This window comes from Chenopodium album, chromosome 16, assembly GCF_948465745.1.
Source record: "Chenopodium album chromosome 16, dcCheAlbu1.1, whole genome shotgun sequence".
Taxonomy (NCBI): Eukaryota; Viridiplantae; Streptophyta; class Magnoliopsida; order Caryophyllales; family Amaranthaceae; genus Chenopodium; species Chenopodium album.
The window spans coordinates 34245847-34268325 of record NC_137849.1 but is presented as its reverse complement, the minus strand read 5'-3'; the positions used below and the strand labels follow the sequence as shown (position 1 = coordinate 34268325).

Here is a 22479-nt window from a genome sequence, read left to right as displayed (position 1 = left end):
ATTGAAGTCATATGACATCTACAATTGATAAATGTCAATAATGAAAACAGATTTAACAAAATCAAACAAGAATTAATCGAGGAAGTGCTAAGAATCCAAATACATAGATAATAACAATTTGACATATTCTTAATTTATTGTCTTATAAAATTTTTTGAGTGGATTCGTCGACGCTTCATAATTTTGTGAGGAAGAAATTTCTTGTGATGATTTTGTAACCTGAATCTGAACGATAATCAATCTTAGCCCCGTAAAATTGGAGACCCTATTAAACGCAAATAAAACTTTGTCTTTCGAAGGAGTTCGAAAAATTTTTTCTTTCAAAGGAGATCGAAAAACTCTGTCTTTCGAAGGAGATAAACCTTTCTTTTAAGGGAAACATTATTATTATCTAAGAATTAAAAAATAATAATAAAAAAAAACCCGTAAAAAATCAACGATTGGGGCTTTCCACCTGTGGAATTCGATGAAAGCCCCTTTAAAATTAAAATTGGTTGCTAAAGTTTAGGAGAGAAGAGAGAAGATAATGTTTGATCTGTACACCCGGATGCACTATGCGCATGGTACACCTGGTTAAATAAAAAAAAGGCGGAAACTTAGTTTATGCATTACCTTAAAGAACATATGAGCCAAATTCAAAGAACATACTTTGTATTATTGAAACCCAAAAAACATGTCTGTTTAATACATATGTTAAATAACATAAGTTATAATGTAGAGAATATATAGTTATAGCCAAATAATACACTGATCACTCAAAGAACATAGGAAAAATTACACGAAATAATCCCACCTTTGGGGCGTCCGCTAATAAAAATAATCCCACCTATGAGTTATTTTTAAATAATCCGACCTTTATACCCAATCCACTCTTAATGGTCCCGAGTGATCAGTAACTAGTTGAAGAGGTGATTTTATTTTTATTAAATTTAATTCACATGTGTCACAATTTGATTTGTCCAAAATAAAAAATAAAAGTAAAATCAACTAACAAAAAAACCGCCACAACCACCTAAGTTTCAGCCACCATTATCCCCGCCATCGCCCAAGCCCAAACCCCAGAAGCACCACTGCCACCAAACCAAACCCCAGCCAACCCAGGAACCACCGCCACTACACCAGACCCTAGAACCACTGCCACCAAACCAGACTCCAGCCAAGCCAACCCCAAAACCCCCTTCAAAAAATCCAAAACCCACCAAACTAGACCCCATATATAAAACTGGTTGGGGAGGTCGGCGCGGCCAGAATCGACGTCGGGGGAGGACAACACGGTCTGAATAGGGGACAGAAAAGGTCGGTGTGGGCTGTTAAGGGATGGGGGACAATGAGGGGGCTGGGATCGGGACGGGAAGGGGGTTTTCTAGTGTAGGGGGATGCTGCGTGAGGGAGGGAGGGGGTTGGTAGGTCTAGGGAGGGGATCGGTCGCGACGCCGACGCCGGTGTTGTGGTTAGGGGTTGGGTGGCCGGAGTCGCGGGAGGGAACGGACTCAGGCAGCTAGTGGGTGGTTTTTTTAATTTTTTATTTTCTTTTTTCTTTTAAGAAATCTAACTTTTTCAATTTCTTTTTTTTTTTAGTAATCAAAGGTCGCCACGTGTCAGGTAACTTGTTATAACAAGTTACATGACCGGTTGGAACCATTTAGAGCTGATTGAGTATAAAGGTCGGATTATTTAAAATAACCCTAAAGTGGGATTATTTTGGGCGGACGCCCCAAAGGTGAGATTATTCTTGGCAATTTTTCCAAGAACATATCAAAGGTTTGTTCTTTGTTAAACATAGGGTATCCTTTATCAAACATTGTATGTTCTTTCCACCTTTTTTTGTTTATCGAGGTGCACCATGCACATGGTACACCCGAGTGTATTATACTATAAGGTTTTTTTAAGAGTAGTTTCAGTACTCGGTTGTGCTACTAAGGCCTTGACCTCTTAGTAGGATTTGAACCCAGATGAAGTTCTGACCATCTGCCAGAGAAAAAAGAACGAATAGATCTTGTAGGATTCTCAAGAAGTTCTTCGATTTCTTTGGATTCTATCTCTGTTCCTTCCGTTTGAAGAAAGGAAGGATCCCGAAGAATCGATCTTTCTTTTAGTTGTTGAATCTCTCTTTTATTGATTAATGTAGGATATTCCGAATCCACATTACTAATGGAATCCGAACGATCCCTAGATTGATCAGAAGATTCTTTCAATTGGCTAGAATCCGTTACTTGAACAAAACTAGATCTTGTGAAATCATATTGAATATTTGACGATACATTTCGTACCTTGCTAAAAAACCGATCCTTATTTACCAACCACACATTGTCTAGCCAAATTCAATTCTCTCTCGATACGTTCCTCAAAAAAAGAGAAAGACAATCAAACAATTCCCAATCATGGTCCTTGCGGATCAGATCAGTTCACCTTATTTTTACTTATTTCAGAAAAAATAAGTTCAGATCAGATCAGACCAGAAAAAATGAGTTCAGATCAACTCAGATCAGAAAAAATAAGTTCTGATCAGATCATCGTTTTATGTGCAGTTTTTTATCGCTAAATATCTTTAATTTCATAATGAAAAAAATTATGAAAATCACATATTAATAAAATACACATTATTACGGTTCTAACAAGACCCCACTTGATATATTTTTTCCGTATAGATTATCGTATATTTAAAGTTAAAGTTTGGTCAAATCTGACATTCATATCAGACCAGATCAGACCAGACCATACCAGATCTGATCGGATCAGATCAAACCAGATCATATAAGTTCAGATAAGCAAATATAAGGCGAACTAAACAGGGCCTAATTCTACTCACCTACTTTAATATTTTCGAAATCTCTCTCCTTCTAATTATCCTATTTTAATCTTCCACTAACCCAACTATATTCATATTTCATTATCTATTTATCCTAAGCAAGTAATAAAATACATAGGGAGTAATATACAACTTTACGCAATATATTTTAGTTAAAATCTGTGTATTGTATGGACACTAGCCAAGTCATCTTATGAATTAGGTATCTTCCCTTAAAATATATATATATATATATATATATATATATATATATATATATATATATATATATATATATATATATATATATATAATTAGGTCATCTTCCTCCCTTTGTTCTTTACTTCTCTTTTGCACCCAAAACTTTGAATTCAAAAAATCATGCATCAAAAATCATCGATTTCAATCTACAACCTACTTCGCAAAAACCCCTTTACCCAATGTACAAAACCCAAATTTTTTTCTCTTTTCAAATCAATTGCACCAATTTCTACCCACAAATGTTCTCTCTCAAAACCCCCAATTTCTTCCAAACCCACTTCAAATTTCCCCCATTTCAACCACCCATCATCCTTAATTTCTCAATTGAGGAGTTACAGTGGAGATTCAGCTGAAAATTTTGACAAAAACACGATAGTGGATGAAATTAATTTGAAATTTGCTGAAGCAAGGGAGGAAATTGAGGCAGCTATGGAGTCTAAAGAGACTGTTTATTTCAATGAGGAAGCTGAGTGTGCTAGAGCTGCTGTTAAGGAAGTGTTGGACCTGTTTCAGGGCTTGTTGGGGAGGTTGAAGGATCAGGAGAGAGAAGCTTTGCAAAGGTCTATGGGACTCAAGATTGAGCAGCTTAAGGCTGAGCTTCAGCAGTTGGATGATTGATTTCGATTCGATTTTTGAGGTTCGAGTTTTTATTTATTTATCAATGACAGTCTTAATTTTGTTGAGATAATCACCTTAATATTAGTTATATTGAGTATAATACTGCAAGGAGTTATGTCAGTAGCTGAGGAAATTGTAGTATGATTCTCATCTCTTATGTTGCAGTTTTAATAAGGAATGTTATGGAACATAAACAGTTTTGTGCTGTATATCATTGATTAAGAATTGATGATGTTTAATTTAACAAAGTTTACTGAATTTTTTTGTTGTGTACTTGTTTAATTGATGTTGGTATATCATTGGTTTCAATGACTGGTTCGAATAGATTAAAGTCTTGAGTGCTCGTGTTTGTTTATAGTCTTAACACGCTCTTGGGATTGATAATTTCGACATTTGAGGGAAGACATCATGAATTTTTGTTGAATGTGTTCTAATTCGAGCTTATGCTTTCGGATAATTTGTCATGTCTATATGACATCTTAAGTTTCCATAATTTTTTATGCTTGGATTTACTATTAGTGGTTCACTCTGATCGTCACCATAGTCATGAATTGAAGTAGCAAATCCTTAGTACATTTTTCTGCTGAAATTTGATGGGATCCTCAAGAGCTCCCTCAGTTTAAGTTCATCTGAATTTCAAAGTTAACTTTAATTTAGACTGTAGTTACCAGTTAAGATGATAAATTGAGTAATAATTTATCACAGTGCTTATGATCCAAATTAAAGTTAGTCATCTGATATGTGGTGGCAAGTGCCATTGTATTTTTGAAAATAAATTATATCTTCTCCAGCCATTAATACTTCGTATCTCTGAAGTTATCTTGCATTCCAATATCGTCTTGAAGGCTACCTGCCTCTAATATATAGACATCACTCTTTGCTAGTCTTTGCTACTTACTGATGCCTGATGGGCTGAAGTGATCATGTTATTCTTTAGTTGTTCAAGATTGGACAATTCTGATAAGTGTACTGCAGTATTAATAAAACCGGTAGACTCTATATTCTCGAGGTAAATATTTCTCTTCCATCAATACAACTTCCTGATATGATCTAGGAAACATTATACGACTAATTGATCACTTGCTTGTTGATGTGAACAGAATTGTTTGGATAAAAATGCAACCATCTTGTGTAACTCTTAGCAGAAAAAATAATTATATATACATAGCTTGAATTGTTTAGATCTAGTGACAACATTATCTTCTAGTGGAAACGCTGTTGATATTTTTTTGTGTTCCTGATACTGTTGAAAACAGGGTACTTGATAAGTAGGTAATGTATCATATATTCTCCGAAATTTATTTGCCTAATCCACCATCTCTTCATAGCCTGCAATGTTTTTGAGCTTTCTACCTGTAGGGTTCCTTCTTGGATTTTCAGTTTTGTAATTGAGTTTGATGAAAACAAGGGTTATGCACTTCTGCTTTATTGATGGAGGAAAAGAGAGGGAGTGAAGATAAAAGACAACTACCAGTGAAAAGCTGTTACTTTGGATTATAGGATAAGAAACACTCTTCCTCTTGTTTTTCCTTTCTATCTGTGCTCCATAACCACCACCTCCTTGATCTAAACTGTCAACCAGCTACTCTTATTAGTCCTCCCTCATTAAGTGCCCTTAGCTTACCATATTCTCATTTTCCCACCTAGTGTTGCTTTTTCTTCTATGTATTAGCTCTTAAGGTCCGTTGGTTGTAAATTGGAAATGGCTATGTATACAAAATGTGATTCAGTCATTGTGGAAAAACAGAATGAGTATGCTTCTTGCAAGTGGAGATATTCTATCTTGGTGTCTCAGCTTTAGTGACTTCTTATGCCACACGATGGGTTTATAGCCATAATAGCAAAGTTATTAATCTGAATAATTGAATATGGTGACATTGCTAGATTAGGTCATTAGGACAATCTCAGTGTAGGTTTTTGTTTTTTTGTTTTTTTTTTTCATATTTGGGGTACATCAAGGGCCGTTCGGGGATTTCTTGATCAATTAAGAGGCAGATTAGGAAATTGACGCCTGATCTCTGATCAGATCATCCATCGCTGGAGAGTAGTCAAGATTTCTGTCATCAACAGTAACTTCCTTCTCCCTCAGAATCCTATCTGTGAATCCCCTTAGAATCCTATCTGTGAATTCTGAAGGGATCTATGGAGTATATATTACCAATGACTGGTGACATCAATGGTATATAGACATCCTTAGGAAGAAATGTGCTAAACTGAGCTCATTCTCAGTTAGGGCTTAGCTTGAAATTCACTGAACCTCAATAGCTTTAACCGAGACTCGGACTAGTCACTTGTAACTCAGCTGGAATCGTTAAGGGATCTATTAAGTCGGTCTTTTCTGACTTTTCAGGCTAGTCATCTACATATTAGGTTGAGACAGTTTGGCTCAGCTTGAGGCTAGGGTTGGCTCAGGCTTTGGTCAATCTGAGAATTTTTCTTTGTCAGTCATACATACAGTTCCTGGATCATTTTTGGCAACCTATTCTTATCCTTTACCACCTATCAAATTAGCTTTTTGGATCTCACTGGCACCATTTCCAAATTCATTAATTATTTCCTTTGTTTCCTTTAAATTGCAAAATATGACTTTTAATTATTCATATACGAGTACTAAAATTTAATTTGACCCACGTATTTTTTACTAAAAACAATGGTTTTTCTTCAAAATATGTTGAATTCATCTCTATTTTTACTTTCAATGTACTAATTTGTTTAATTTTTATCAAGTAATTTTGGTCAAGAAAGTTGTGCATTGACAAATATGTTGGTAAAGCTATTGTATTTTTAAGAAATTGGAGGAAATTATAGATCAACACAAATTTGAGTAAATTCCATGTAGGATGCTCAAAATCTTAATCCAAAATCTTGATAAATGATTACCACAATTTAACATGTAAAACAAGTTTTTCCTGTCTCTTTTTTTACTTAAAAATCACAACTTCCATTATTCAGTAGATGAGAGTGAGATGCAACAACCGTTTGAAGTTTACCTCTCCCCTTTCACCAAGTCCTTTCCATGTCTTAAAAGTCGATCTTTACTTGGTATATAAACCCACCTACATACCTTTGAGATCTTAAGCAGAAGAAAAATGGCTAATCTAAGGTGTGTTTGCATGTTATATGGCATGTTTCTTGCTGTAGCACTAGCAAAAGCACAAGCGCCAGCAATGTCACCAACAAATGCATCGCCAGCACCACCCACACCTCCTTCAAACCCGACAACTACAACACCTCCAACACCCTTGTCCACTCCACAAGTGTCAAACCCAACTTCCCCACCACCTCCCACAGCTCCTCCAGTTAGTCCACCACCACCACCCACAGCTCCTCCAGTTAGTCCACCACCACCACCTACACCAGTATCGCAGTCGCCACCACCTGTACCAGTATCCCAGTCACCGCCACCACCTGCACCAGTATCGCAGTCACCTCCACCACCTGCGCCAGTTATACAATCGCCACCACCTGCGCCAGTTATACAATCGCCACCACCTGCGCCAGTATCCCAGTCACCACCACCTGCACCAGTATCCCAGTCTCCGCCACCACCTTCACCAGTATCCCAGTCACCACCCCCTGCACCAGTATCCCAGTCTCCGCCACCACCTTCACCAGTAACCCAGTCACCACAACCTGCACCAGTAATCCAGTCACCACCACCTGCACCAGTATTGCAGTCTCCGCCACCACCTGCACCAGTTTCCCAGTCACCGCCACCACCTGCACCAGTATCCCAGTCACCGCCACCACCTGCACCAGTGACCCAGCCTCCACCACCACCTGCAACAGTAACCCAGCCACCACCACCAGTACAACAGGCAACTCAACCACCAGCCCAATCACCAGCTCAAGGATGAAAGATTGGAAGGACTTATTAGCTGCTCTGCTTCCTGTATTGTAATCTCCACTTCGGTTTATATATAAACAACGGATTCTTTTCCTTTCATCTATTTTTACTGGCCTTTTGTTACGAGATGAGAGTTCTAGGAGATTTCAATTATCATTAAGGAGAGAGTCGAGAGACAATTTGGATGAATCTCATGAACTGTTCTAGTTAAAAAGGTATCCTCTCCTAGCATGTTTTATAACCATTTTTGCTACATTCTGGATTTCTGGTCTATATCTGCTGTTTCCGATGTTTCTTTTGCGCTGTATTTTCTCACTCTTCTGTTATTTTGGAATTATGAGCGTATGGTTTTATAAGTTTTAATTCTTCTGATGTAGTACATGCAACTTTGTTGTGTTAAAATAGAATATAATTGAGTACTTGAACGCGCGAATTTATTTTTTATTTACAAGCAAAAACATTCTTGTCATGAAATTATTATTTCAATTACATACAAAAACATTCATCCTTATTTCTTAGTATCATTCCGAAAGTTATACTCAACCATTGTTAACTAGTTTGTGATGCTGGAGACGCCCCGCACACTGATGAAAGCAGGTCTAATTGTTACAGTTGACGAATCAGCGAAAAAATACAGGAGTATTTGACCTTTACATCTTATGCTATGATTTCTGTGAAGCTTTCTGAAACGTGAAATCATGCAGCATTGCAGCCTACGAAGTTGATCAAGGTTCAAAGCGTAACTAATGACAATGTAGACGCAGAATATATACTAAAACCTTTCACAATTACCATTATAGACTTTACTAAAAGACTATATGTCACTGGACACAAGTTCAAATAATGAAGAACAAGACACCTACTTATTGTTGTTGCATTTCCACACTAAACAAATTATGTTCACACAGAAATCCTCAACAAAATACGCAGAAATCTTGGAAAATAAATTTGTTCAAGATGACTGGACTAACACAGTTCCTTCTTCATTGACTCGACTATTTACCAGTCGTTTTGTTCTAATGTTCTTTCACCATAAGCATCACCTAGGGCGCTGTATGTCATACAACAAAGCAATGACCTTGATCATAATTCATAAGAAGCATAAGTAGATCTAGTAATGGTTGTGAATAAACGACAGTCTACCAAAAGATGAACCACCAATATCATTCTCATTCAATAAGAAATAAGATCACGACAGTAAACCTTTATGACTAAAGTCGAAATCAAATTAAGTGCTCCGTCTTCCTCCTTATCGGTTCCAACTTACAACCCAAAGTGGATGGCTACATTTGAGAAACAACCAATATATAGCCATGTCTTATGACTGGTTTGAACATTCTCCGTGGTTAGATATTAAAGCTTCCTTGTAAGAGTGTACAATTTTATTGCATCATTCAATAATAAACCCAGCTCGTCACTGGGATGGCTATCAAGAAACTGTCAAAACTTCTTTAGAGAAGTGCTTATATACCACAAACGAGATGAACTCGTTGACTTACATTCGGAAGTCAAATCACAGAACCATACTTCATTCACAAAACCATATTTCATATTATCTAGTATAGACTTGACGTTTATTATGTAAAGCAATTTTGAAACAGCTTGAAGAGATATAGAATTGTCCTTTTTTTAGTGATTATTGGCTTGGACTTGTGAAGAACTCCGTATAAATGCTTTTGTTCCGGCCTAAGACAGCTTGAGTTTTGAAATTCCTAGACAGAAACTGAGAAGATCGCGGTTAGGTTTTTGTAAATAACGAAGACTTGAGGATTATAGTTCCAAGTTCTCCTTAGTTTGATAGACAGTAAGTTCACTTAACTTGAATAAAAATTGGCAGAACCCTATGATAATACCTTCATAATAATGATAAGCCCAGATAGGCAAGAATCTGCTATTAGTTTGGAGAAAAAAAAATGCTCAAATATCCAAAAAAAGTTCTCCACCCTCCAAAAAGGTAGGCATCAAAAAGCTCAAAAATAAAAGAAAGCACGTCAATTAGGTATACGAGATGCCTGAATAAGTTTTACAAAAATACATTTCATAGTCGTAACACTAGCAACATCCCTCTTAATACTATGCTACTCGTGAATACAGTACAAAGCAGCATAATTACGAACATTGAAAACAAAATTGAAAGAGTAAACTCTGAGAATGGCCATTTGCCACAAAGAAGTTTTAAAGAAACAAAACCATGCACTGTCAGGACTGTCTGATTGCAACAGAAGTGGTCAGAGAGCTTGAGAACCCCGAGCACGAATTGATGACCAAATGGGCCTTGAACAACCCACACTCTTAACCACACGGATCATCACCATGTGGGCCTCGAACAACCCACACTCTTAACCACACGGATCATCACCATGTGGGCCTGGAGCTGCCCCCACCTGAACCACGGCGATCAGTACTTCGCCACCTATCGGCAGTTGGAGCTGGGGCTGGCACAGCAGCTTTCTCCCGCAAGTGTCTAGGAACATATTTTGTAGGTGCTGGAGCAGCAGCGGCAGCAGCCGGAGCAGCAGAAGCAGCTGCTGCAGCAGGTACAGCCTCTGCCTGAGGCCTGGCAAGAGGAGAAGCCTCAGAAGACCGAGCAGCCTCACCAGCAAGGATCTGCTGTCTTCTCAGCCTCTCCTTTTCTTCAAGTTCCCGCTCTCGTTGCCGTTGCTTCTCTGCAATTTCATCCAGCTTAGCTTGGCGCTCAGCATCTTCCTTTCTTCTTCTCTCAGCCTCTGCAGGTTTAAATGCAAAAAATGGTAAATATATAAGCAACAAGTGTTCAGTACATATACATCGACAAGGTACTAGGTTAGCAAGAAATTCAAAGGTTGTAAGCTGAGAGAAAATTGTTGTGCCATTAAAGCTGTTCAGACCTTCACGCTTCCGTGCTTCCTCCTCTTCACGCAGCCTGTTCAATCTTTCCTCTTCTGATCTCAAATAGAAAAGCATTTTCCGCTGAGCTACCCTTTCCTGTTTACGTGCCTCGCGAATTTGACGGAAATGCTCCTCCCGTTCTTGTCTCAATCTTTCGAATTCAGACTGGCGGCGACCCACCACTCTTTCTTGGAAAATTTTCTGAGGGTAAGACGGACGGTGAGAAACAATCATAAACCTCATATAACACAAATGACAATATAAGACAAGCAACATCTCATTTACTTCAATAATACTTCCACTTTTTTTTTTTGAGGGAATACTTCCTCCTTTTTATTTAGTAGCCACGATTTTAACTTCTGCATTATTCACAGTCCACTTTGACTCTATAACTCTACTAATGATTATAACTTTTCACACACTGGTAATTAGAAACTTTCCTTTTGCGGCTGTATTTTATTACTTGTTCCATTTCCTTTTTTAGAAATTTTAACAATATTTTACTATTTCCCTCCCCACTAGTGGCCCCCCTCGTATCATGTTTTAATATTTTTCATATTATCTCTCCTCCTCATTTACACTCACTTTTGCTTTTTTAGATTTTTTTATTCGTCAACAAACTCCACTTCCATCATATTTTATTACTTTCTACAATTCTTCCTAAAACTCCACGCATAGACAAATGGAGCAAGTAAAAAAACATAGAGGGAGTAAGTTATTAAAATTAAGCATTGGAAAACATGAAATGTAAAACCTTGCAACTAAAAAAAAAAAGAGGAACTGAGGAGTATCTAAGGGCAAAAACCAAGTTTGCCTGACAAGTGATAACAAGCACATAAATAAATCAATTGCATTTATTATGAAGAGCTGCTAACCTTATTTTCCATTACACGAGCAAGCCTATTCTTTTCCTGAAGGTCACCATCATGACGCTGCCTGCTGAGCTCAACCTCAAGCTGTAACATTATATTCAAGATAGATTAGATTATCTGAAACAAGCAAAAATAGCATACGCCTTTTGAGCAGTAAAGAAGAATTAAATATAGTAAAGCAACTAAGTAATTTCCTGGGCATCTTAGCAAATAGATATCTAAAGTCTCCAAGCCTGGTGTGGCACACTAACTAAAATTGAAGATATGGACTGAAAGAACACAGTTGAATGTCTGTCCCATACTAAACAACATATAAACCCTTTTTTTTTTAACCAAAGGAAGATAAAAACTAAGCACCGAAAGACCTGTGTTTTTAAGGATTAAAGAGAGCAGCATAAGCACTTCATAACTTTGACTATGAAAAACACGTGATATATCTATACAGTTACATACATGTCTGCTGAGCGCATAATTAGACATGGCAAAACGGACTCATACCTGACCCAAGACCCAAACTCTACCCGAAATTACTGTTTCTCCCTGACCTATACCCAATCCAACCTGATAATGAATGTTTCTAAAAATATTTACTGTATTAAAATAAGCATATTGGCAATAGAACCGAAAATGACCTGATCCAAACCTGAAATCTACCGGAAAGTCATATTGAAGAAAATCACCCAACCTGAATTAGACCCAAATGCCACATAAACTCATCGTTCAGTGTAAATCTTAGCTTCAACTGATCCCCCTCCCCCCCCCCCCCCCCCCCAAAAAAAAGAAAACCCACTACCGCCATACTGCAAAGAGGTACAAGGCCTACATGCTCCCCAAAATGTTTGTTGCCTATACACCAACTACTAAACTGCTTACAATCTCTTGAATTCTTGGGGAAAAAAAGGTTTAACAGTAATTATATGAGAATTTAAATAAAATTAATAATAATAATAATCAAAAAGAGAATAATTATATTGAAGATCAAGATTGACAGAGATGGTGGCCCCCAAAAGATAATTTAACCCCCAACACAGGTGAAAAGTTACATTGTGAAGTTTAGAAACAAAAATAAGAAACCATGTATAAAAGCAGGTTGCATACAGCGATTCCAGGCACAGAATGTGCAAGGACTTGCAATACAATATCTAAATTTATGTTAGCACGGGATAGGCAGGCCCCTATGTCCAGATTTGAGTGTCCAAATTGAAAAGCCAGAGTTTGTTCAAATTCAAAAGATACTTGATGCTAAACATGTACATACATATTCCAAAACTTAATTTAAAAGTAGTTTAAGGAAACACTGCTTTCATAACTTTGAATTATTAAATAAAAATGAGACACTTAAATCCAGACACATTTCATTAATTGATTTTCGAAAGGAAAAAATGTTAGCTTCTAGGCAGTTAATTCTAAATAGGGGGTGAGCTATAGGCCTGTGCAAAATTATCCAAGAATTCAAAAATCGGTCTGATGATCCGATCCGATTTTTTGGATATCCGGTCCGAAATTAAGATCGGATCGAAAATCTGATCTGTAAAAACGAATATTGGATGCAGATTCAGATATTGATTTTCAAATTTTCGGATATCCGGTATCCGGAAAAAAATTGGATATCAAATATCTGAACCAATACCGAAAAATTAAGCCTGGCATATATAAAATTTTCAATAGAATAGTCATTTGATGATTGAACTTAAGGACTTTATTATGTATTATCCACTGCCTACTAGACTTCATGTGACAATTGGATGGTCATTTGATAATTATTTTTTTATTGCAAAAAGACTATTTTTTTTGCTAAAATATAATGTACAACTTAGCGATAAAAAATGACAAAATTAGTGAGAAGTATTAAGTTATTAACCAATTGTGATTAATATTTGAGATCCGCAATATCCAATCTGAAAATTTTCGGATATCGGATATCCGAAATTTTTCAGATTGGATTCAGTTTCTGATATCCAAGGATTAGGATATCCAAACTAAAATCACATTTTGATTCAGATATTCAATCCATGCACAGGCCTAGTGAGCTATGTATCTACATAATACAGTGCCAAGTACGTAGAAAGAATTCAAGTTAAAATCTACACCTGCTGCTCACGCTCATGAAGAAGCTGTTCCTCAACCAAGCGTTGTTGATATGCAGATTCAATTAGTGGAGCTGCCTCCTCTCTCTTAGCTCTCTCAAAATAATCCATCTGCTTGCTCAACTTCTGCAATTTTTTCTCCATTTCTTGTTTCTCCTTCAGCTGCTCATTGAGAGCCAACTCCATCAATTGTTGTTTTGTCAAATTATCCTGAAATAGAGTACATAAAACACAAATTAAACACCAATTTGCACACAACATCAAGAAGTGTAATCAGGGGGGGGGGGGGGGGGGGGGGGGGGGACTCACCCCTTCAATAAGTGGTTTCTTCTTATTTTTGGAGAATTTTTCCTGAATCAGAGCTTTTGTTTCTTCTTTCTCACGTTCTTCGATTTCCTTTTGGATTCGCTGAATCTTCCTCTTCTCCAATTCAATAGCAAGCCTTTTCTGTTCAGCTTCCTCGTTATTTTTTAGCTGCTGTAGTCTCTTCAACTCTTCCTCACGCTCCTATTAAGACACCAAAGATATCAGTTCTAAACAGGACTACATATTACAAGGTACAGCAATCAATTTCCTCAAGAAAGGTACAGCAATTTATGAACATACCTTCTCCAAAAGCTGGCGTTCTTGTTCCTCTTTGCGCTGCTCAATGATTGTTTTACGAGCAAGAAGCTTCTTATGTTCCTTCTCCACAACCTCAGCTAAACCAGGTAAAGAACCTCCAATTTTTGATGCTTTATTAAGGGGAGGATATATCATGGACCTTGCCTTATTCAATGATTCAGCAAGCACTGTAAGGTGATTTCTCAAGGTATCAGATTCAAGATCCTGCATTAAACATCATGATTGGTCAAACGATTTACCAGGTGACCCTACATATCTGGACACCAAAATCTTGACTGAGGCAAAAGGCCTAAAAGAACATAAAAAAATCTGAATGTTCAACAACTCAAAAGCCCTCAACAAGTAATCAATCAAAAAGTAGGATAAAGGTTCATAGTTTACCCAAGATAAGAATACCTGAACTGGCTATGCACAACAAACGTAGATCCTATTCAGCTAAGTCACACATCAATCAACTTAGGGTGAAAATCAGATCTAAAATTCAGAGCAAGGATCACAGTAGTTCTGAACATCCTGAACGACATTCTTAATAATAGTAATTTATCTTATGGTAACATGATATCATATGAAAACCGATCAAACAGAAATATACTCTACCTAATAGTTATTTATTCAGCTTAATCGAACATAAAGCAACTTAGGGTCAAGATCAGAATAAAAATTCATAGTACAAAATTCGTTTCAAATTTCTAGACTTAATTGTCAACAAACCCCCATTTTATATTTCATTTTTGGGGTTCTACTTACTATAGATACTCCTCCCCATCCGCACATTAATTTTTAACTTGCCTTTTGCATATGTTTTTAAGAGTATGAATAAAACATATGTGAGGTTTGGTTGATTAAAAGGTGAATATAATAGCAAGATAGTGGCGTTTAAAAGTGAATAAAAAAAAGAGATATTGGGTTTGGTTAATTAAAAGTGAATAAATATATAAAGGTAAAATGGGAATTATAGTTATGAATATATATATATATATATATATATATATATATATATATATATATTTGTGAAATGTAACTTTATTTGAGGATAGAGGGATACAATGATTTGTAAGAAAATAAACAGGTGGTTGGGAGTAAGAAAAGGATAATTATGAAAAAAATCCCACTTGTCATTCATGGCATTTTCGTAATTTTGCAACTTCCTACACTAGTTTCCAATTTCTTAATTTTAAAATTTCAATTGAATTTTATATAAATTTAATTTACTTTTAATACTCCCTCAATTTCTAAATGATAGTCATGTTTCACTTTTTACACAATCTCAATGCATCATTTAAGCATATCGAGATGATGTGAAACTACATATCAAGATGAAAATAAGATCCCACGTGATAACATGAATATGCTTTTTCTAATAAATTATCAAGAGATTATTAGATTCCATGTTTATAACAAGGACAATCAATTAGAAATTGAGTGTGTTAACTTCTCTCTACTTAAATCAACATAATAATTAAACAAAAAGTCTTATCTAAAACAATTTTATATCAAAGGGAATTAAAAGTTTCTTGTTAATGTTAATATTTGATGATTATCAATGTGTTTTCTTCTTTAGAAGTCTATAATTCAAGCATAGAGAGTTGTCTAATTGGATTGGATATTTACTTTTGGATCAATTCATTTACTTCAATGTAATTTTGTTTTACTTAAAGGGGACAAAATCAGTTCTCGATTCACAGTTCTCATTCTAGAATTGGTTCTCATTGCATGCACACACACAGTTTTAAAAAAAAATAATGGACATAACGCACAGATGCTAGACATGAGAGCTTACCAGAATATTAAACGAAACAGCACCATTCATATGGTCAACCTTCATATTTATAAACCTATGTTTGACAGCATCTACAGAGATCTTTTCCACAGCAGAAAAATCAAAAAATGGAATCATCTGGGATAAACTCTCAATAGTCATTGTCTGGTAAACTTGGGAAGCCTGCGATGTCAAAAGTAGGATATCAATGACACTGAAGGCAGCTATGGAATAGTGTACAATGGTACATTTGCAAAATACACTTGGTAGAGATGCAAAATATTATAAATGGTGCACCTGCTGTAGCAACCTCAGAGTTGCTAGCTTTTCCAAGGCAAGACTATACTTTGACAATTGCACTTCTGGTACAGAAGAAGCTGAAGCAAGTTTCCCACCAAGCTTAGAAATTTTGTTCAACAAGGGCTGAACTTTTAGAGACAAATCCAAGGGGAGAAACTCATGCTCTAGAAGATGATAAAGATCTTTCACTTCTGGCAGTACACAAGACATAACTCCTTTGGAAACCTACCAATTACATAAAAAAACTAAGGATAAGATGATGTAAAAAAGAATACATTTCTGCCACAAAACCTCTTTGGTTTTCAATACTAAAAATTCTGAAACAATGAGCAGTTGGGGGTCATACCAGTTCCAAAAGAAGAGCTGAGCGTGAGAGCTGTCAAAGTTTAAAACAATAGAACTATTAGAGGCAAAAAGTAGATTACACATATTAACATAAACAAAACAAGCTAATGGATAAGCAATCAATTACCACTTCTCTGCTCTCAGGTTTGGAATCAAGATTAAAATTAATAAGATTAGACATCCTCATATTACGCTCTTTCTCATTTTCAAGTTCCATATGAGATGCACCACGCTTATGGTCATAAGGAGGAACAGAGAGGGCAGCCAAAACCACAGATGACGCTATCGTCTGCAAATCCTTTTGGCTCAAGTTCTTGTTAAAGTTCTTCTGAAGCAAGAAAAGCTTGAGCCAAGCATATGCATGATACAGATGGCTACCAGAAATCCAAAATATTTCAGTGAGCTTGGCATAGTAAACGACCATCAACGAAGGCTTAGGTGTCTTCTTAACCATACACATCAAGCCATGGATATCTTCAACCGAGCGAAATGCTTCCTGAAGGAGAAACAAATGCCTTATTATATATTACATAAATAAATAATTTGACCTACAATAGAAGATCAATATGAAATGAGAACACAAAAAATTTATCCATACATGCAGTAACTACTAATTAGCAGATAAAGGAAAATGACTCTAAAACTGTGCTGTGAAATTAACCTAATGAAAACAAATCTATCCAATATTGTAGGTCTAAGGTTGCATACAACTCAACCTTGTTGCCTAACCCATAGTACCAACCCCAACAGAGGCAGTGCTCTGATGTTTATGATATGCAAAATCATCAACCGCCTTTTAGTAAATGATCTGGAAAAAGGTGACAAAAAAATTTCATTCTTCAATTAGTAAAACTATCAAATCTAAGTCAAAATCTAAGTTTATTAGACTCCACATTTTACCTCAAGTACCTATGTCAAATCCTTGACACTCGAACATGGGTATGAAACTTCAACCCTTCATTTTGGGATAAAATCATGGGAAATTTTTCAGAAATAGCTGAGTCTAACAACATAAAACTAAAGTTAAGCTTTCTTTTAAGCAATTTTCTAATAAACCCTTGAAATTCACCAGCAATCACATGGGGAGACAGTATTTAGAGAGACAACCAGCTGTTCATGTTTAACATTAAAGATATGATATCGTGACTCAAAAACCAGGCATATTATTCTAAACAAATTTGGTAGCTCAAAAAACTTTTTCTGCCACAGGAAATTCCTTGGCCATTGCCTCACCTGCCAAAGTTCAAGTTCAGTGGCAATCTTTAGTTGCTCAAATCTCGTGTCGAGATACAACTGCAGACTTTCTGGAGCTGTCAGATCAGGCCTGTCTCGTTGGTCTTTGTATTTATTCAAATTTGACAAATGGTTTCTGATTATTTCACACAGTCTGCGAAATTCTGTGGTCCGTTTGTATTGCTTGCAGAATTGAAAAGCGCGATGTGCTGTCATCTGCAAAACAATAGAGCAAAATATAAGTCCCTAAGAGTAGTTCATGTAAAACACACACAAAAAAAATATAGCTATCATTAATGTGGCATCATAAGTCAGAACACAGCCCGAGATTACTACTTATAAGCATAATTCAAACTTAATAATAATGGATCAAGAGAAGACATCCTTGTTATTTTATAGGATTACAAATTCCTTTAATGAAAGAAATCAAAGAATACATTGCATGGAATACAGCAAGTGTGATAAATACACCTTCACGGAAAAGTGAAGTGCCAACACTAACAAAAACAATTTTCAACACATACACACCTTATGAGGCAAACTGGTATAGAAACAACCATCAAATACCCTTGTCAGTAAAAGTTATAGCATACTATCATGAATATTAGTCACTTAGCCCTCCCTTCAATCAATAGATGTATTTTTGTTCTAAAGCAAGAAAAAAGCCATACCATAAAAAAGGATTAGAACCATGTGACCCCGTATTAAGACCTTTTCCTAAGATTTTTCACAAGTTGGACCCAACCTAAGCTAACCACATAATTCAAAGAGCTTCACATCTGTACTATATAGCATAAATAAAGAAAAGAAAAAGGTAAAAATGGGAAGAGAGGGAACTGCAAGTATGTTCAACAGTTATAAACGATATAATTAAACTCTACGTAGTTTGCATTGCGGTCATATAGTTTCAAGCTATACATCAAATTACTCAAGAAAAAAAAAATCACTAAACCTTATTCAGAATTATATATCGACAAAGAGGACTCGTATACTTCCATCCAAAGATAGCATTGTTATGCTTTGCGCAAATAAAACAAGGCAAGCATAATACAATGTTAAAAAATTGAAATAAATAGATACTTACAGCATAAAGATTCTCCAATTTTGAATTATTACGTAATATTTCCAAAACAGTTCTGTATGTCTCCCACAAAAATTTGAACCAAGGTGTAACAAGTTCACGGTCAGACCTGTCTTTTCCCTTCTCTCCGCTAACATAACTTAGCATTAGATCCTCAGGACGCTTATCTGCCTCAAGATCTTCAACATCAAGTGCTTCTTCTAATGCTTCTTCAGCTTGATTACGAGCAAGCTCAGCTTTCTCAGTTGATAAGTGCATGAAATGCTTAATTACTTCCTCCAAAGAATTCACATTCACTTGTTGGCATACAATTCGATATTGGATTAAACCGTCTTTGGCATACCTACCCTTCCTCATTTCAACACAGAGATCTATGTATTTGAACATGATCTTTTCCAACGTTTTCTGCCATGCTCTGTATCTTTTGGAGGTAATAAGGTCATGAAGGGCCTGCAGGGCATCTTGCTTCTGACCAACATTGATCAGCTCTACAATAAATGAAAGTAAAAACTTGACATGAGAACCAAGAAAAACAGCATAATACACCAGATAAACAAAACACATTTTGCCCATTACGGGAATGAAATAATAACCAAGAATCAAAGGATGCATGCACATGTGCCGAAGAAAGAAGGAAGGGAAGCCAATAAAAGGATTAATCTAACAGCGATTAGTTAATCAGATAAAAAGAATTCCAAACACAAGAAATATATTATACTCGTATTATAATACAGTATAAGATAGAAATAATAAATATAAAGCCATATGAATTGATGATAGATTAATAGGTAATCTCAGGTAGCAGAAATGGCCTTACATTCAGTGATGGAAGAACGAAAGGGTTATCATAAGAAACTAAAGAGTTGTAGAACAACTAACGCAATAAATTATATCCCTAGGGTAACAAAAAAAGTATAATAAATACCCTGTACATCCTTAAACTTAACACCAACACCATAGCAACTGCAGGTTCTATCAAGACGAATCAAATCCAGCAGAGGAAGGCTGATAGTTCAAGTAATAACTATTGTAAGTGCTTGTTTAGTTAAATCTTAGTGCTGGAAAGTATTGCTTCCTATGAAGTTGTAATGCCCCATGAAGTTTAACTTACTAAGAACTTCCAGATTTTGTTTAGCTTAACATAGGAAGTTCTAATTCCCATGGGATATGTGGGGACTAATTGAGTGAATTCCTCTATTTTGTGGGGGAGTAGAACTTCCAAGGATGTTCCACTTCCTATGTTAGTGTCAACCAAACAATTGCACATATATTTAAATCCTAAGAAATCATCATAAATTAAGCGTACAAGTTAGAAGGAAGCATCTTGAGTAATGGCAACATCTAGAAGTGGGTCAAGAGGCACACATCAAAGCAAGCAAACAGGGGCAAAAGGGAAGAGGCACAAAGAAAACAATAACATTTAAGTTACCAACCTTCTGCTCGCTTCAAAGCATTTTCTGGTTTTGCAAAGGTAGACATGTTGATCAACGGGTGCCTGCCTCTACACAAGAAATGATTCGCTATGAATACAACAGGTAAATAATACGGTGATAGGTTATGTAAACTCCTACTTATGATCATGTATATTCACAAAGAAGCTAAGTTAACAACCACAATGTTAACCATATGCTCTTAACATAATGTCGTTCGGTCTCTCGTGCATTTTGTTTGGCACAATTTTGATTCAGGCCCATCCCCGAGCCAGGGCACTAAGTATGCCCGGAGAAAAGATCCAATTTCATAGTCCCATCTTAACATTAGAGGTAAATTTGATTCAATTATCAACTTAGTCACGATAAAAATCACAAATTTTAGGGAGAAAAGGTCAAACTTCATAGTCCCATCTTAACATTAGAGATAAATTTGATTCACTTATCAATTTAGCCCCCGAAAAATCACAACTTTTAGGGAGAAAAGGCCAAATATCATAGTTCCATTCTAACATTAACGGCAAAACTTGATTCAATCATCAAATTAGGCTTGAAAATTCACATAAATTTCTTCTCTATCAACAAAATCGCAGCTTATAATCTTTCATAACCTTAGTAATTATAACCCCAAGAGTTCAATGATCGACTTATGCGAACCCTATATTGAACATACTGAGAATTAATTCAACGATAAACCCTAGATTGTAAAATTGATATTCGAAGACTACACAAAGAAACAACACCTTACCTCAGAAGCTGCTTCAATGGAGGCTGGAAATCACAGAAATTGCCTCAATGGATTGAAATTAGGGAGTGAATAACCGAATAAATGAAAGAATATCAAAAAGTTTTGAGTCTTTGAGAATCAACGACTCAAATTGTAGGGTTTGTGAGTTCGAGTGAAGAGATGAGAGTTGGATGATTTTTTTTATTACTACTTCGTATTAGAATTTATATTTTTTTTTTTTTTTTTTTTTTTACTTTTACCACTTTTACGGTATTATTATTAATATATTATTATTGAGTATTATTATTGGGATTTTATTTACTTTTACCGCTAAAACACGATATCTTTTTTCCTACCTTTTATAATCTACTTTATGTCCCAAAATAAATAAGACAATAAAAAAAAAATAATAATAATAAGACAATCAAACTTTGTAAATACTATTAAATATTTACTCATAGAAAGTTTTATTAAGAGAAATAAAGGAGGAGTAAGTGAAGATGGAAATTGGTAGTGTTGCTCCGGTAAATTTCTTGTGTTATTTACACTTGCATGACACTCTTTATATAGCATGAGTGTTCAATTAGGAGTACAATAATTGCATACATATAGTCATATGAGTTCACAAGGGTTTGGACTCATATGAGCATTGTAACATCAAATCAATAATTGGCATTCATTATCTTCTAACACTCCCCCTTGAATGCCCATACTTATACATAAAAAGGTATTTGTTGCCTCATTAAAAACCTCGCTAGGTAAAACCCTATGGGATAAAAACCATAGCTAGGAAAAGAGTACAACGATATTGCATTATATGCTTTGGTATACTGTCTCGTTAAAAACCTTGTTAGGAAAAACCCCGTAAGATAAAAACCTGATCGAAGGGAAAAAGAGTACAGTACATATAATACTCCCCCAGATTTCAGCATAGTTCGCAAAGATGTCGCATTCCGATTTTATGAACTAACTGCTCAAATTTCTTTGAAAGAAGTGATTTGGTGAACAGGTCGGCAAGATTGTCACAAGACTGAATTTGCTGGATATCTATTTCCTCGTCCTTTTGCAGATCATGTGTGAAGAATAGTTTTGGGGCAATATGTTTTGTTTTATCTCCCTTAATATATCCTTCAGTTACTTGAGCAATGCATGTTGTATTGTCCTCAAATATGATGGTTGGGTCTTCTGTTATTGCGTTTATTCCACACTCCTTTTGGATATTACTAATCATCGACCTCAGCCATACACATTCTCGTCCTGCTTCATAAAGGGCTATCAAATCTGCATGATTTGAGGATGTCGCAGTCAATCTCTGCTTTGTTGATTTCCATGATATTGCAGTGCCGCCATAGGCGAACACATATCCATTTTTTGACTTGGCATTTTGAGGATCCGATAAGTATCCAGCATCTGCGTACCCAATGAGAGCAGCATCTTGTTTCGGTTGATAATATAAACCAAGGTCTTGTGTCCCTCTAGGTACCGGAGTAAGTGTCGAACTCCCTTCCAATGCCTATATGTTGGTGCATTGCTGTGCCTGGCTAACAAGTTCACAAAGAAAGCTATGTCGGGTCTAGTGTTGTTAGCTAAGTACATTAAGGCTCCAATTGCACTTAAGTATGGTACTTTTGGACCCAGA

The 22479-nt window shown here is 36.0% G+C and overlaps 2 protein-coding genes and 1 pseudogene across 3 annotated transcripts; 2 read left to right on the top strand and 1 right to left on the bottom strand.

Moving 5' to 3' along the window:
• Positions 1 to 3106: 3106 nt before the first annotated feature.
• Positions 3107 to 3935, top strand: LOC145585152 (embryogenesis-like protein pseudogene; annotated as a pseudogene).
• A 2821-nt stretch (positions 3936 to 6756) lies between these two features.
• LOC145584112 (uncharacterized) lies at positions 6757 to 7623 on the top strand. The gene has a single exon (XM_081641037.1). It carries the CDS (start codon positions 6757 to 6759, stop codon positions 7522 to 7524), a length of 768 nt encoding a protein of 255 aa, XP_081497163.1. The 3' UTR covers positions 7525 to 7623.
• Positions 7624 to 9491: 1868 nt separating this feature from the next.
• On the bottom strand, positions 9492 to 21007 carry LOC145586401 (eukaryotic translation initiation factor 3 subunit A-like). 2 transcript variants are annotated; one of them, XM_081643237.1, is made up of 14 exons: positions 20862 to 21007; positions 20117 to 20184; positions 18687 to 19171; positions 17603 to 17818; positions 16497 to 16865; positions 16371 to 16400; positions 16022 to 16249; positions 15746 to 15907; positions 13948 to 14169; positions 13651 to 13848; positions 13345 to 13551; positions 11258 to 11338; positions 10382 to 10583; positions 9492 to 10240 (listed from the first exon to the last, which is right to left on the bottom strand). In XM_081643237.1, the coding sequence occupies exons 2-14, from the start codon at positions 20160 to 20162 to the stop codon at positions 9870 to 9872; spliced, it is 2817 nt and encodes a 938-aa protein (XP_081499363.1). In that variant the 5' UTR covers positions 20163 to 20184; positions 20862 to 21007; the 3' UTR covers positions 9492 to 9869. The 2 variants fall into 2 exon arrangements, with proteins under 2 accessions (XP_081499363.1, XP_081499364.1); XM_081643238.1 differs by having other exon boundaries at positions 20117 to 20178.
• Positions 21008 to 22479: the final 1472 nt, after the last annotated feature.